Here is a 13,508-nt window from a genome sequence, read left to right on the forward strand (position 1 = left end):
GTTGTCATAAGAGCTGCATGAGGTTGTGTATGCAGAGCATCCAACAGAGCACAGGCGGGTGGATGGCGTAGGGGGTCAAGAACTGCTGGTTTTGGGGGATCCCTGGGTGGCTCAGCGGTTTGGCGCCTGCTTTTGGCCCAGCGCGCGATCCTGGAGTCCCGGGATGGAGTCCCACGTCGGGCTCCCTGCATGGCGCCTGCTTCTCCCTCTGCCTGTGTCTCTGCTTCTCTCTCTCTCTCTCTCTCTCTCTCTCTCTCTCTCTATGTCTGTCATAAATAAATAAATAAATCTTTTTAAAAATCTTAAAAAAAAAAAAAAAAAGAACTGCTGGTTTCAACTGAGCATAAACACTAGATCCACAGCTCTGCAACCCAAGCCTGTCCGGGGAACAACATGTAAGAATGTGGAGGCAGGATTTTTAAAGGCTGGCAGAAGGAGATGCAACTTTGATTTGATTTCAACACAAGCACTGGGCAGAGACATAATGTCCCTTACACATAGCCTTCAGGTGTCAGTTCAGTAGCATCCTGGCTTGATTACATCCATCACAAGCAGCTTCCGGCTTCCAAAAACACAGTCCTAGACAGATGTTGAGCCTGTCTGGGGATTAGAAATATCCTTTCCATTAAGCATAAATTAACTTAATCACCAGGTATGAAGGATCGGCAACACAAACAGCATTCCCTGAAGCTTTCATTAAAATTAAAATTCTATTTAAAATTTAGCTTGTATTTTCTAGGATTTGAACCCTTTCAGAAAGATAATATCTGCTGTAAATTTTTACGCTGACAGAGTGGCAGAGATGAATGTGCCAAGGACAGTGATGTACTATGTAATTTAACTGTGCCTCCTGGCCTTCTTTTCGCCAACGGATGGATCTGTACATCTTAAAGAAATAATTAGTCTCAGTAAGATCTGATCTGTGACCATTTTCAGAAGCCGTCAGACTGATCTAAAAAAATGAAACTCTGAGTCGAGATTACTCAGAACAAGGTGCTTCACGTCCTGTCATTCCAATCCATGCTGCGGAAGGGAGAGTGCTTTTAGGGTAAACCGCAAGGAGGGGTGTTGACAGGTGAAGAGTCAGGAGACCTGTAGATGGAACCTTTCTGGCTCGACCTCTGTCCATTGGGGTGTTGGAGTCTGGGAGCAGAGAACGGGACAGCCATCAGGGCTCACCTATCCCTTATCAAACTTTGAAGGAGAGACTGCCTGGGGGCCCTCCCCAGAGTAGAAAGAGCACTGAAGTCAGACAAACCTGGCTTCAGATCTCATTCTTTTTCTCCGACTCTGATCTTAGGTGAGTCCCATAATTGCTCCCAGCTTCGGGTTTGCAATCCACGAAGTGGGGAAAATAATGCCTGCCTCCTAGAATCATTGTGAGGGTTAGAGATAATCTCAGTGCTTAGAACTCCTCTCACATTCTGGGCTCCTCCTGAATGCTTAATATTATTTATTCACTTAGGAAATTATTGTAGAACATCTGCCATGTGTCAGACTCTAGACTAAATGCTGAGGATGCAGAAAAGCATAAGATACAGCCCCCACCCTCGAGATGTTCGGAGATGAGGGACTGAGACATACAAACAAGAAAATCACAATATAGGGTGACGAGTCCAAAGTGGAACACGACCAAGGTACGGAGATGACGCAGAGAAGGGAGTGGTGTGCCCTGTAGGACGACAGCTGCTGGGTTTTGATGACAGAGAGAGGCTTGCATGGTCTATGGGCAGAGAAGGCTTTCTGAGCAGAAGGCACAGCTTATGCCTAGGTGGAGAGGCATGGAGAGACATTTCGTATTCAGCAGTCCTGTTAGGGAGGACAGGAGAGTCATAAGAATGGGGTGTCTCTTCATTTGGATGCATCCTCCGGAGACCTGGATTCGAAGTGTTCCAGATGATTCCTCAGCTTGGCATAGAAGGCCTAGTGGGCACCACGTGGTACCAGTCGGCCCACCGAGATGTTCAGGACGTCCAGAGCAGAAGTTGTCTCTTCCGAAAGGAAACCCTGCTGTTGAATTCAATGAGGTTGCAGATCTGAGAGGGGAGCAGGTTCTAGAGTGGTAAATGCCATGGATGAAGAGGCCCAGGCAGTCAGGAGCCCCATCCCCAGCTGTGACCTCAGGTGAGCTTCCGGGGGGCAGAAGCACTCTGTGTTATTCCGATCCGAGTCCCCAGCACAGGGCTTGTCAAAGAGTAGAAACTCATAAATATTTGTTGAATCAACACTCAGATGCCTCATCTGCCCATCTTTATCTCGCTTCCCTCACAGTCCCGCTCTGAGAAGCAGGGACATAGCAGGGATGAATGCACTATACAAAGTCTCAGGCTGTATTCAAGTATAGGTGTATGGTCATGTACAGTTGCGCACCAATTAGAAAAACCAGTACATCCACCCATTAAAAAAAAAATCCCTCTATGATTACTACAGACTCTCTTATTTAACAAAACAGCCAACATATGCCCTTTAAAACTAAGAAGAAATGCAAACTACATGGTTATATTTGGTGATTTGCCTTTTTAGTATTGCAAAATTGACTTCATAGTCAAAACAATAATTATATTTGAGACTATCAAAGATATCCTGGTTCTTTCCCGTGCAATCTTAAAAAATGTTAATTTACAGGAAAAAAATTGAAATTGCACCTACTTACAAAGCCAGCATTATCTCAGAAAAGGGAAAATTGTTTTCCCAAACATTTTCAACTGTCTTGACAGCTCAAAACATCGCTTTCTCTCAAACCCAGAGCACTTTGTTTTAGTGATAAATGCGTTCTAAAGAAAACCACCACTGTACAGAGCTAGAATTGGTGTTTGGTTTGAAGCTGTAATGAGGCACCACTGTTTTCCAAACTGTTATGCTCAGCTGACAAGGAAACTGTGAAAGAACTGGAAAGTTTCTAAAGTGCTGCAGACATCGAGGACGTCGACTGCAGTGGCAGAATGTGAGGGAACTATTTTGAGGATCAGCATCTGAAATCAAGCCCTCGATGGCTCCTGGCAGCGAAGTAACATGCATTGCCCAAGTAATGGCTGAATAATACCCGATGTGCCCCATGAGAGATGTGTCAGAATATCAGACTTGCCCAGGGTCGTGTGCAAGGACCAAGTGGATTAGTTTTCCCCAGGAGGCCCATTGCCAGAGCGTAGCCCAGAAGACCACTTGTCTAGTTCTGACCTGGCACGCTCTATCGTAGGGACACAGTAGTTTTTCCCTTAGGGACCTCAGTTTCCTGCTCTGCTCTCTGAGAGAATAATGTCTGCTCTGCTCACCTTACAGTCTTGCCTTGAGGGGCCAGTGAGGTATCTGGAGTGTAGAGCCCCAGGAAGGATCGTCAGTGTCCACAGCCATCCTCCCAGCCCCAGGACCTGATGCGCCCCTGCCCTCCTTCTCCACTGGCCCACAACAGCTCTGTCATTTGGAACCCTCCCAGCCAGGCCCACTTCTGTAGAGCTGCCGCCAACACATTCACCCTGGGGTTTCCATAACTGCCCCGACCGGCGGGGGTGGGGGCAGGGTCGAGAGAAGCCATTTGTAGCTCAAGCCCTGCTCCTCTCTTGTTGGGTGAGAGTGTGAGCAAGTCCTTTCCCCCACACCAAGCTTCATTTTCTTAGGCCTAAATGGAGAGAATTTGGCTTAAGTGATTTCTGAACCCCCTTCCAACAGAAAGCTCAGAGTTTTCTGGCCCTGACAGACCTGGGCTGTGGACCTGGACTTGGAGTCCTTTGTTTTCTAAGTGTCTGTACTTAACCCTTTACACGTGAAACCCTTTCAACTTTGCTGGGAATCTTGGCTTCTTCAATATGTTTCAGTCAACGTGGCCTTTTATGTGAACGATGATTCTGTGAACTGGTTTTAACTTGTTCTGTGGTATATTGGCATCCCTGAAGAGGTCTGAAGGGTTTCTCATCTTCCTTTTCTGTCTTCAGGCAGTCGCTCTGTACACTGCAGACTGCATGGCTGTGGCATCCCGTCTCATCCCTTTTAATTAGCTGGCTGTACTAGGGTCTGACAATCAGATGACCAAGTTGCGAAAAGTGTGTGTAGAGGAAGAGTATATAGGTGTGGAGGGAGGCCCCGAGTGGCCCTCCTCACCAAAACTTCAGCGCATCAACTTTAGGATCTTACTTTGGGCTTCTCTGAAAGAGAGCAGCTTTCTTGCTTGTCTTCCTGGTTCTTAGCAGAGAAAGGAAGCCTGTGGGTGTCTGGGTGCTGCCAGGGGAGACATTTCTCTACTACACGGTATTTGCATGGGAATTGCCACACCGGTCTTCACCATAAATCTCTCCCTCTCGCTGCCAACACACTCCCTAGGCTCCATCCCCACTTCTAGAATTCCAGAATTGTTCCCTACCAGCCAAGCTCCTGTTTGTTTACACATGCCCTGTCCCCTGCATGGTATCCAGGCATTCCTCTCTCTCTACCTGCCACTTTGAAGGCTCCACCCAAGCCTTTCATCTCTCGGCTACCTCATGGAAGCCTCGGGAGCTGCCCTGAACCCTCAGGGGAGCAGAGTACGCCTTGTCCCTGCGCCCACCTGGCGCCTCACACGTACACCACACTCAGTGACCCATCTGTGTGGGTGACACGTCTGCCAAACTGACGTCCTCTGTGCTAGAACTGCCTTTGGATCTTCAGTGCCCAGCACAACGCCTGGCACATGGTAGGGACTCGATTAGGCTTGGAAGAATGAACGAACAAATAAATGAGTGAATAAGTTGACTCCCTTTTTTGGAGCCAAATAGTGTCATCCTCAAAATGTATATTTTGAAATCTTAACCCATAGTAACTCAAAATACGACCTTATTCGGAGATAGAGACCTTTTATAGAGGTAATCGAGTTAGAATGAGGTCATTGGGGTGGACCCTAATCCTACATGATGGGCGTCTTTAAGAAGAGGAAATTTGGACACCGACCCACAGAGAGGGGCAGGGAAACCCGGGGAGAACATGGCCATATTTACACACCAAGGAGACCAGGCCCTACTAGATAAGCACTGTGTCTGCATGTCTGTTCCCCATAACAGGAGCTTTGCCTGGTCGAAGAGATCTGTGACCGGATGGACGAACACATGTAGAAATAAGAAGAGAAAACCACCATTGAGATGAAAAATGACTTCATTAGTTACTTCAATATTTTATGAACGTTCAGTGCAGCGCTGTCGGAATGGGAAATGGATCTCATTTCATCGCTCAGGAAACACCAGCATGTGGGGGGATCTTTCACAAGTGCTAATTATGCTGTGTGGTGAGATGGGCAGGCAGTTTCTAACCTGGGGACAAAAGGGTCTGTAAGAGTGTGGGTCGTCGTGATGGCTGGAGCAGTACTCTGAGCTGAGCAACGGTTCCTCTGCCTCACACACTTGAGAAGAGAGAAACAAAGGATCTACTAAAATGTCAGAACTGGGAGGAGCAGTGAGGTCACCTCTTCCAACCTTCTTGTTTTATAGATGGGAAAGCTGAAGTTACAGGAGAATGGGATTCTCTGGGCCTCGTGGCAGGTGTGGGAGAATCTGGGACTGACACCTGGACTCTTGCTCATTCTTCTACCCACCAGAATTCTTCTTTCCCTGAAGCAGTCCCCATGCCTTAAGTTTGAGTGCTCGATGTACACACCCAACCTGCACAGACAGGGCTCTTCTTCGTCTTCTTCGTTCTCTCTTGTTCTCTTTTCTTCTGTAGGAGATAGGTACCGTCATCCCTGTTTTACAGATGAGAATACTGAGCCCCAGAAAACTTAAATATTTTGTCAAGGTCGGAGGATTAATAACCGGCAGCACAGGAATTTTATCCTGGCTGTCTCCCTCCCAAGCTTTTCACCAATCCCTGCTTTTTCTTAAAGAATCTTTATCCTTAGGCCTTAGACATTTTCCCCCTAATTATGTATTACATATTTTTAAATATCCATTTGGTTAGAAGTAACACGTTTTTCAGTGCAAACCAGCATATACGTAAGAATCCCTAGAGAAATTTGTGGTAAGAATTAGCAGATTTCAAAGGGCCTACTGCTCCTTGAAGGTTGCTACCAAATGGAAATGAGTGAGCGGATGATCTAGACGTGGCAGGGGCTGACTCATGGTGATTGCTTGGAAGAATCTCGAATGATTGGCAGATAACTGAAGATAGTGGTCTTTGATTAATGGAAGAACAGACTATCTAGTCTCCCACCCTGGTTTTGTGCCTGTCCTTTCCCTCATCATGGAGAAACTCTTAGTAGAATCACTGAAATTTCTCCTTGTTTTTCTCCATGAGCCCTGGGAAGGCAAAAGAATTTCTTATTCCTCTCTGGATTCCATCATCTAGCACAATCCTACTGCCCGGAAGGTAACCCATAAATATCTGTGAACTAATGAATGAAGTTTTTTTTTTTTTTTTTTTTTTCATTTTGAAACCATGGACATTGTTTTCTGCTATTTTTTTTTCTCTTTTTCTGACCACTGTTCTGTGGAGAGCCTCTGGGGTGGCAGTGGACTTTCTTCCATTTCTCTCTTGGACCTATCTCATATACCAGATTCCTAGCAAGGCACAATCCGCATGCTTACTGGTAAAATGAAAATGAATCCTCACCCTGTTTCTGCATCCCTATTGTATGTTGATGTTTCTGCTAAGTCTCAGGGAATCAACACTGGGCTGTTCCCGCTAGGAGCTCCCAACCGGTGGACAACTTGAACAAATAACTCTAATATGATGAAGACCATAGTCAGTGTTAAATGAAGCGCTGGTGATGAGCTATAGGAGGAAGGGTGATTAATTTTTCCTGGAGAAATCAGAGGAGGGCTCACAGAGAAGATGGATATATTTTTTTAATGTATTACATAAATGAATTTTGAGCAGCTCATCCCAAGTTCACACTCTACATAAGAGACTCAAAAAATAGAGTTTGCTGTTTCCAATTCTGGCTGTTTAGGATGCTGACTCAGATTCAGATTCATAGCTTTGAGAAGAGTCTAAAAAATAATTAGAGAAACAAATCTCAATGACTATTTCTTATTAGTAGGAAAGCAACTCTGGGTCACTTGAAAATATTGCTTAATCTCCTTCTAGTTTCACATGCTCCTATGTGAAATATTTTTAAACTCATATTTGTGTTGAAATTAATAGAAAAATGTGTCATCCTATTTTATTGTGATCTCAATCATTAACTTCATGGCAAGCAAAAGATTATAGATAGAACAGCTTTGAACTGGTGACTGTGATTTCATTCTTTAGCAATTTCCAAGGTCATGGACTAAAGCCAGATGGGAGAACAAGAGCCTTAAAAATGTTAATAACCTGTTGACTCAGATATTTCACTTCTGAGAATTTATATCAAAGATATAATCCAAAATTAGGTTAAGATTTATTGTCTAAATATGTACATCCAAGTCGTGGAAAATCAGAAACAATTGAAATAGCCATTAGCCTGGAGCAATTCATTCAATCATTAAAGATTTCTATAAATAATTTTGGTGATATGGTAATGTGCTTATAACACAACATTAAATGAAAAGTAGGCTACAAAAAAAATCAACTATGTGAACAAATTCTATTCATAGGAGAGGAGTGGAAGAGAATTTGCCAAAATATTAAAAGTGATCATTTCTGATAGAGAGATTGTGCTTGAGGATTGTATTGTCTTACCTACATATTTCTAAATTTCTTGTATCTTTTATAAGGAGACATGATATTATAACATTAAGGCCAGCGATATTAGAACCCCCACAACCTAGACCACTTGGTAGGAATGTATAGCATAGGGGTGCCTGGGTGGCTCCTTGAGCATCTGCCTTCGGCTCAGGGCGTGATCCCGGGGTCCTGGGATCGAGTCCCATATTGGGCTCCCCATGGGGAGCCTGCTTCTCCCTCTGCCTGTGTCTCTGCCTCTCTCTGTGTGTCTCTCATGAATGTACAGCATAGGCCAACACACTCTGAGGTTCCAGGGCCTGGGCATCATAATACAGAGCAGTAGCAGAGCTTTTCAGAGTGAAAGAGCATCACCAACCAAACTTGGACTCTTCTGAGTCCATAGCTGTGGGCCTGTGATAGCAAGAGGAACTTGGGAGGCCAGGTACCAATCAACACTGTCAACCATACACTGATGGCATCATGAGGCCATGATCTCAGGTCATTCACAGCTGAATCCAGACAGCACAAAGGAGTATGAGGAATGGCACCTGCTGCCCAGGCAGAAGAGGTAGGCAGGGACTTGGCAGGGAGCTCAGTTGAACAGGCAGGTGTAATGGTCGGAGTGTCCTCCTACTGGGAAACTCCTAGAATACCGAACAGCCACTGAGGAAGAAGCCTGACTGGAGGGAATCAGCCATGTCCATAAGGATGGGGTTAGTGTCTACTAGAGTCTGAGTTTCCTCTTAGGCATGAGGATTCTAGGCTTATAGCAGAAAGAACAATGTCAGGATGAGGACCATTGAGCTTCCACCTGCTGGGCCAGGACTACCTCAAGGCATGGACAGGGCTGAGCCAGCTGGCAGAGTGGCTGGACTCTGTGGACCTCCAGTTGCAAAGGGCTGGCTGGTGTCACTCCAGATGAGCAGGATACTAAATGCGTGATAATGTAAAAAGACAAGCAGTTGTAGATGTCCTTTCGGTGATCATTATTAAACATGGAAATATTTTTAGTTGCTAGTATTTTCTTCCAAGAGAAAAATGCTATTTCCAAAGATGGCTCTGTCAGAAATGTGGGCATCCAAGCCATGTATGCTTCATTTTTGTACTGAGTGTGTGAAGCCAAGTCAGCCTATATATTTAACCCACATTATATTTGGTATCCCTGGGCTCTGCTGGAAAAACCTGCTAAGCCTCTAGCTGGGAAATGACAGGATAAATATTGTGCCATTCAAAGCACGGAAGAAAAAATACATCTCGGTATTTTCTTTAAATACTTTACTTCTATCTAATACTTTCTATTACACCAGTGCATTTGTTCTTCGTGACAGATTTATGCAGCATAGACACAGCGAGCCCAGAGAGGTTGGTGACTGCATTGTGCCAACCACTTGTTTATACGTAGGGTGTGTGTGTGCATGTGTGTGTGTGTGTGTGTAAAGTGAGTGTTTTGAGACAATTTATAAAAATATGTATATGCAGTCTCATATTATACATACATACTTATATTTATATAAAATATCACAGTCTTCACAACAACTTGCAAGGGAGATAGTGTCCCCATTGTAAAGATGAGAAAACAGGATCAGAAGAGCTAAGTGACTTGTCCAAAGGCACACAGCATCTAGGAGGCAGCATGGGGATTTGAATCCAGTTAGGATGCCTCTATCCTCTTCCCGAAGTGCAGAGAAGAGGCTTCCAACTCCCACAGTCCCCACGGTCATCCCTGCTGGTCCTCCAGGCCCTCTTGCTGATGTTCAGGCATCTGCAGATTTCCTTCCACGTTCTTTGCTGTGCAGCCACGACATTTCTGTTGCTTCATCTGAAAAGTGTGACTCACTCCTGGTGGGAATAATTAGAAAAAGAGGGTCTAGGAGTTAGGCAGTGAAGAAGGAAGGGGGGGGGACAGGGTGAGTGAGCTGGGGAGCTGAGGGCCAGTGCCTGGGGCATCAGAACTGACCCCCTCCCCCCCCCCTGCAGGTGCTGGTTCCTGGGTCCCTGGGTGAGGGGGGCTGACTGGCTGGCTCCTCCTGGGAACCAGGAGGCGGTCCAAGGCCCCCAGCTTTAGCAAGGAGGAGGAAGAGGGGCTGGAGGAAATACCTCGGGATCAGAGCCCCTATTGGAAGGTGGGGACATTCCAAGCCCTTGGCATTCACAGCATCCTGTGGCTCTGGCTCGATCCAGAGGGTAGATTCAACAACTCCTGGTTATTAGATGAGAGATGACTGAACCTTCAGATGGCGAGATACACGCACGTGCACACACACAACCACACACACGCAGAATGAAAGCTCAAGGTGAATGTTATCTGCAGCAAAGCAAAACATATTCCAGATGTCTTGTTCAAACTGGGAGGGAGAAGGATGTTAAAAATATCGAGTGAGCAAAGTGTGACAACTTATCGTTCCTAAATTTAAGATAGAGAAGATAAGATATATCACTTAGTCCTCTGCCTTTATTGTCTTATGTCGGTGAACATAGGACGTTGGGAAAGGGCTTTAATCAGTTTGTTCCTGTCCTTCGTTCCACAGTCTTTCTTCTTGGCCATGAACCCTCCCATATTAGACATTGTAGGGATCTGAGCTGGTGGTTTTATGAACAGAAAGGGTTTCTGTAGCCATGTCCTGGCCCTCATGGCATCCTAATGGAGCTCTTTTTTCATAGGTGAGTCCCCGCACCAGATGTAAGCTCTCACAGGCAGGGCCCTGTCTTACTCATTTGACATCCCCTCTGCCCAGTGCTTGGCACACAGGAAGTGCCACATGTTTATGTCACTTGCTTATCACACTCGGTGCCAACCTAAAGAGGTCTGCTGCCTACAGCTTGGTTCAAATCGTTGGAGTCCTCGCTGCTCCCTCCCCACGGGGGTGCTTGTGGTGTCTGGGCCCTTTCCAGCTTTGCAGGCCCCGGTGGAGGACTCCCGAGCCATTTGAAGCCGCTCTGTAGAAGTTACTTGTATTTGTCTCGTGCAAAACAGCTCGCAAACAGTACTTCATTGTGCTTTCTGATTTCAGCTTTCCAGATATCTATATGGACAGAAAACACAGATTCCTTCCAGTGTCAGACAGAATGTCTTCATCAAAACTTCAGCTTTCAGAGATTTCCATAGTCAGGTACTGGCCAGTTGAGTCGACATAGCTGGAAGAATCTGCATCTCCTATACCAGTAGCTACATCTGTCTGGGGGTGGGGGGGAGGGGGCAGAAGCAGAGAGGGAATTAAAACTATCCCCAATTCTCCCCTCATGTGTGGGAAACAATGTAATGGAGTAGGGAAAAGACAGGTTTCCACCACAGAAAGACTTGCTGTGAGTCCCAGTCCAGCCCTTTGTCGACTGTGGGACTTTGGTCAAATTACTCACCTTCTCTGAGCTTCAGGTGCCTGATCGGTAAAGTGGAGCCAATTGTACCCAATTCAGAGGATCACTGTGGGAGTTAGAAGTAATTTTTTGGAAGATGTGATCATAACTGGGTTAAATCTCACCGACCCCATGCATACACACACATGGAAAAGGATAGAGAAACAGAAGGACAGACAGAAGAAATCCTGGAAAAAAAAACTCCCGTCTATTAGCAGTGGCTGTTAGGTGGGTGGTGAAAAAAAGGGTGAATGTTCTCTCCTTTTTCTGCTCTTTGGTATCTTTAAATATTTTTTCCATGAATATATATTGACTTTATAATTAGGAAAACAGAAAATAAAGAAGGGTAAAATAGGCAAAAAGAAATAATATGCATGAAGTACCAGGCATAAGTTGGCACTCAGTAAATTGTAACTATTTTTACTAATTAGTCATTATGCCTAATAATAATAATTAAGCTTAATGATTTCCTCTGGGACCAGAGGTTGTGAATTAGTCTGTTGGTGGCAGCTGATGACTCCCTCTCAACAACAGGGAGTTCTGGGTTCACTTCCAACCAGGCCACCCCTCCCTTGCCTCTCTAATCCTTCGGTCAATGCCCGAGCTTCAGACTCTCCAGTGTTCCCTCTGCTTCCCCCACAGAGCAGCCCCAGCAGAATGCCTATGGGAGCACACTTTCACACAGGCAGAGGTACACTCCGTGGAGGGGTTTGTCCAAGGACAGTGGCAGTGGCCAGGGTGGGACACCACCACAGCTTTACTGACAGTGGGTCAATTGTCTAGGGGGGTAGAGTGAGCACCAGGAGTCCCATCTATCTCTTCTGTTTGAATAGCAGACAAGGTTCCTGAATAAAGAGTTTCCCAACATCTGAACCCATCTTGATGCTGCTAGTTGGCAGGTCATGGAAGTGAAACGTGTCCCCTTTCCTCTCTTATAGCATAGTGACGATATTGGTCAGAAGTTGGCCCAAGGGAGACTTTTAGACTAACCTACCAAATTCCATAGGGTCCCATAGTTTGAACCAGATAGAATTAAATTTCTGCCATAAGGAAAGAGAAAGTGAGGTCCCTAACTAGCTGTGTGACTGTACTGTGAGCAGGTCAGTTGGCCTCTTGAAACCCGTGTCCAAAGTATAAAATGAGAGATCAACACCACTGGTCCCTGAAATCCCTGGACATTCTCAAGTCCGTGACTTGCTGGGGATAAACACAGTTGGTTCTGAGAAGAAACTGGACTCAGAGGTTTTCTCTGCTCAGCAGGCAAGCTGCCAAAGTGTGATGGCTAGAACAGGAGAGGACAGGAACCCTCTCTGGGGGCTGACGCTTAATCAGTGTGGCCCCCATAGGTGACAGATGATAGCAGGATGGCAGCTGGTGGCTTCTAGAACAGTGGAAACAGCAGGTCCTTCACAGTGCATGTGAGCCCCCCTTGCGTCAGTGGTGGGTGAGGGTGACCCATGCCCGGTACAGTGGCAGATGCTGTGTGAACCACACCGACATCTACTGTTGGGCACCCTACAGGAGCTCTGCCACCACCCCACAGGAGAGGCAGCTGAGACGCCGGAGGCTGGCTCACTTTTTTTCCCCTCACATTTTTTTGTGCCTCAAGAGCATGCTCAGTGCATGGCTCCAGGAATCGGAGAGTGAATGAAATTTTCCTGCCCTCATGGAGCTGCAGTTTAGAAACAGCTACAAAGTGAATGGACATTATGGTACAGGTGCGAAAAAATCTTAAAAAAAGAGGTAAAAAAAAAAGAAAGAAAAAGAAAAAGAGGTAAAAGTAGGGTGTCATGAAGCATAGTGAAGAACTCATCCACAACAACAGAAGGTGGGGCGAGGTGAGAGCAATGACATCCCAGACAGAAGCAACAGCATGTGCAAAGGCCCAGGGTTACGTGACAGGGGGAGAACCTGGCGAGCCTTGTGGCCTGGCTGGGTTTACATGGGGATGAGGGAGAGCAGAGGCTGCAGGGGACACAGCCAGCACGTAAAGGTACTTGGCCAGGCCAGGGACCCTGCAGGCAGAGGGGAGTCAGTCATTCATGCATCACACACTCGGCCAGCATTCGGCCGAGAGCCTGCTGTGTGCCAGAACTGAGCTGGCAGTAGTGAACAGAACCATCACACAAATGTCTACCTTTGTGACACTGACACTCTTTCCTGGAGGTGGGGGGTGAGGGGTGGGAGATGGACATCAACAAAGTAAACGAGTAAAATCTACACTCTGACAAACAGCAGTAGGGCTGTGGGGAAGAATGGGCCAGGCAGGCACTCGGAAGCTGGCGGCGTGGGTGTCAGAGCTGTAGGCAGAGCAGCCAGGGGAGGCCCGCTGGAGAAGAGGATGTGAAAGGAGGGAGGCAGCAAGCCAGGGACAGGTTTCCGGCCACGAGGTGACATGGTCAGATCTGCCATCTGCTGTGACATGGATGATGCGTTGGAAGGGGAAGTTGGAAGCAAGGAGACTGGTGATGAGGCTGTTGAAATTCAGGTGACCCACCAGTGAAGTGACAGGTGGGGGTGGCTTGGAATCTGAGGATGGAGAGAAATTC

At 46.4% G+C, this 13,508-nt stretch overlaps 1 protein-coding gene across 6 annotated transcripts in view; it reads left to right on the forward strand.

The window, feature by feature from the left end:
* TTLL11 (tubulin tyrosine ligase like 11) overlaps positions 1-13,508 on the forward strand; it is a 245,235-nt gene that overhangs the window by 166,362 nt on the left and 65,365 nt on the right. For 5 of the 6 annotated variants that reach the window (XM_049114499.1, XM_049114502.1, XM_049114501.1 and 2 more), the window contains one exon: positions 10,617-10,715. The exons of the other annotated variant lie outside the window; for it this stretch is intronic. In XM_049114499.1, the coding sequence (XP_048970456.1) occupies positions 10,617-10,715 (99 nt within the window). The remainder of the gene's footprint in view (positions 1-10,616; positions 10,716-13,508) is intronic. 6 annotated transcript variants of the gene reach the window in all.

The sequence above is a fragment of the Canis lupus genome, chromosome 9, assembly GCF_003254725.2.
Source record: "Canis lupus dingo isolate Sandy chromosome 9, ASM325472v2, whole genome shotgun sequence".
Classification (NCBI taxonomy): domain Eukaryota; kingdom Metazoa; phylum Chordata; class Mammalia; order Carnivora; family Canidae; genus Canis; species Canis lupus.